This window comes from Acomys minous, assembly GCF_964271855.1.
Source record: "Acomys minous genome assembly, chromosome: 2".
In the NCBI taxonomy this organism is placed as follows: Eukaryota; Metazoa; Chordata; class Mammalia; order Rodentia; family Muridae; genus Acomys; species Acomys minous.
The window spans coordinates 136,138,789-136,140,543 of NC_140484.1; the positions used below are offsets into that span (position 1 = coordinate 136,138,789).

The 1,755-nt window shown below is 44.6% G+C and overlaps 1 protein-coding gene across 1 annotated transcript; it reads left to right on the forward strand.

Annotated features, from left to right (window-relative positions):
• Nucleotides 1–518: 518 nt before the first annotated feature.
• LOC311581481 (olfactory receptor 52D1-like) lies at nucleotides 519–1,506 on the forward strand (the record flags this gene model as incomplete). Its single annotated transcript, XM_084753776.1, has 1 exon — nucleotides 519–1,506. The coding sequence occupies exon 1, from the start codon at nucleotides 553–555 to the stop codon at nucleotides 1,504–1,506; it is 954 nt and encodes a 317-aa protein (XP_084609902.1). The 5' UTR covers nucleotides 519–552.
• Nucleotides 1,507–1,755: the final 249 nt, after the last annotated feature.

The following is a 1,755-nucleotide window of genomic DNA, read 5'->3' on the forward strand; positions in this document are numbered from 1 at the left end:
CCAGAATAAGCCAGATCCAAAATGACAGTTCAGCTAAGGAAGCCAACATTTTCACAACACTTCTTCAAGATAGTAGGAGAAATCAGTGTCTACCCTTTGTCTCCTTCCTCTTCAGTAGCAGGCTGCTATTTTATATGGTCAAATACTTCTTCCAGTAAGAAGATGAGGAGTGCAATTCATGTCGCTGACCCAGGGCCTAGGACAGAGTACGCAATGGTAGAAGGAAGGCTAGAGAAGTTGAATACAAAATATTCTATACCATGTGCGCGTACTAAGAAAGGTTAAATTCGAATCGCCACTGACTGCATTCATGTTAGAAGGTTTGGGCCACAATATAGAAGTCTTATTTGAAGATGCAGCTCTGAGAAGTGAGATAAACACTGTCACTTAAAGAATTTTAATAATGTATACTAGAAACACTTGAGTTTGAGCAGCAATCGTGTGAATGGAAGACAAGAAATTGAAGAAACATTTAATAGGCACCCATGGCATTTAAGATAATAGGCTTTAATTTTCTAACCACTTTTAGGAAGACAGCCTGTTCCTTGCATCATGACGCTCTCTGCCTCTAGCCTCAATGGCACTGCCTTCCACCCTTCCATATTCGTCTTGCTCGGAATCCCGGGGATGCAGGACCAGCATGTGTGGATTGCCATTCCCTTCTGCTCCATGTATATCCTTGCTCTGGTTGGAAATGGCACTATCCTCTACATCATTATAACAGACAGGTCCCTCCATGAGCCAATGTACCTCTTCTTGTGCCTGCTTTCTGTTACTGATCTGGTCCTCTGTTCAACAACTTTGCCTAAAATGCTGGCAATCTTCTGGCTCAGATCCCATGTCATTTCCTATCATGGCTGCCTCACCCAGATGTTTTTTGTTCATGCGGTCTTTGCCACAGAGTCAGCTGTTCTGCTGGCCATGGCTTTTGATCGCTATGTGGCTATCTGTCGACCACTTCACTACACATCCATTCTCAATGCCTTTGTAATTGGGAAGATTGGTCTGGCCTGTGTGATGCGTGGCCTTTTCTTTGTCTTCCCCTTTGTTATTCTCATCGAACGTTTACCCTTCTGTGGACGTCACATTATCCCTCACACCTACTGTGAGCACATGGGCATAGCCAAGCTGGCCTGTGCCAGTATTAAGCCAAACACCATCTATGGTCTTACTGTAGCCCTTTCAGTCACTGGCATGGATGTGGTCCTCATTGCCACCTCCTACGTCCTGATCCTGCAGGCTGTGCTGCGACTGCCTTCAAAGGATGCCCAGTTCCGAGCATTCAGCACTTGTGGAGCCCATATTTGTGTAATTCTTGTCTTCTATATCCCTGCATTCTTTTCCTTTTTCACTCATCGCTTTGGCCACCGTGTGCCTCCTCAGGTACACATCATCCTGGCAAATCTTTATCTCCTTGTGCCTCCTGTTCTCAACCCCCTAGTCTATGGCATCAATACCAAACAAATCCGCCAGAGAATACTTGACTTTTTTGTAAAGAGGAGGTGACAATAATCTCTACATGTTCAAGGGACTAGTGAGTTCCTGGCTTGAGGTTGCTGCTTTTGCTTATCTCAATAAGCCAGTATCATGTAATGTCTGATTTTGAGGATCTCAGAGCAACGCCTTCACACCTATAAAGTTAGGTGTAGGCTACAGACGGAAATTTAGTCTTAAAACAATAGGCTAGGAGGAAACGTAGAAGACTTGAAAGAAGAGCCACGGAGGTTTACTGTGTCTCTCTGCAGAAGCTCATAT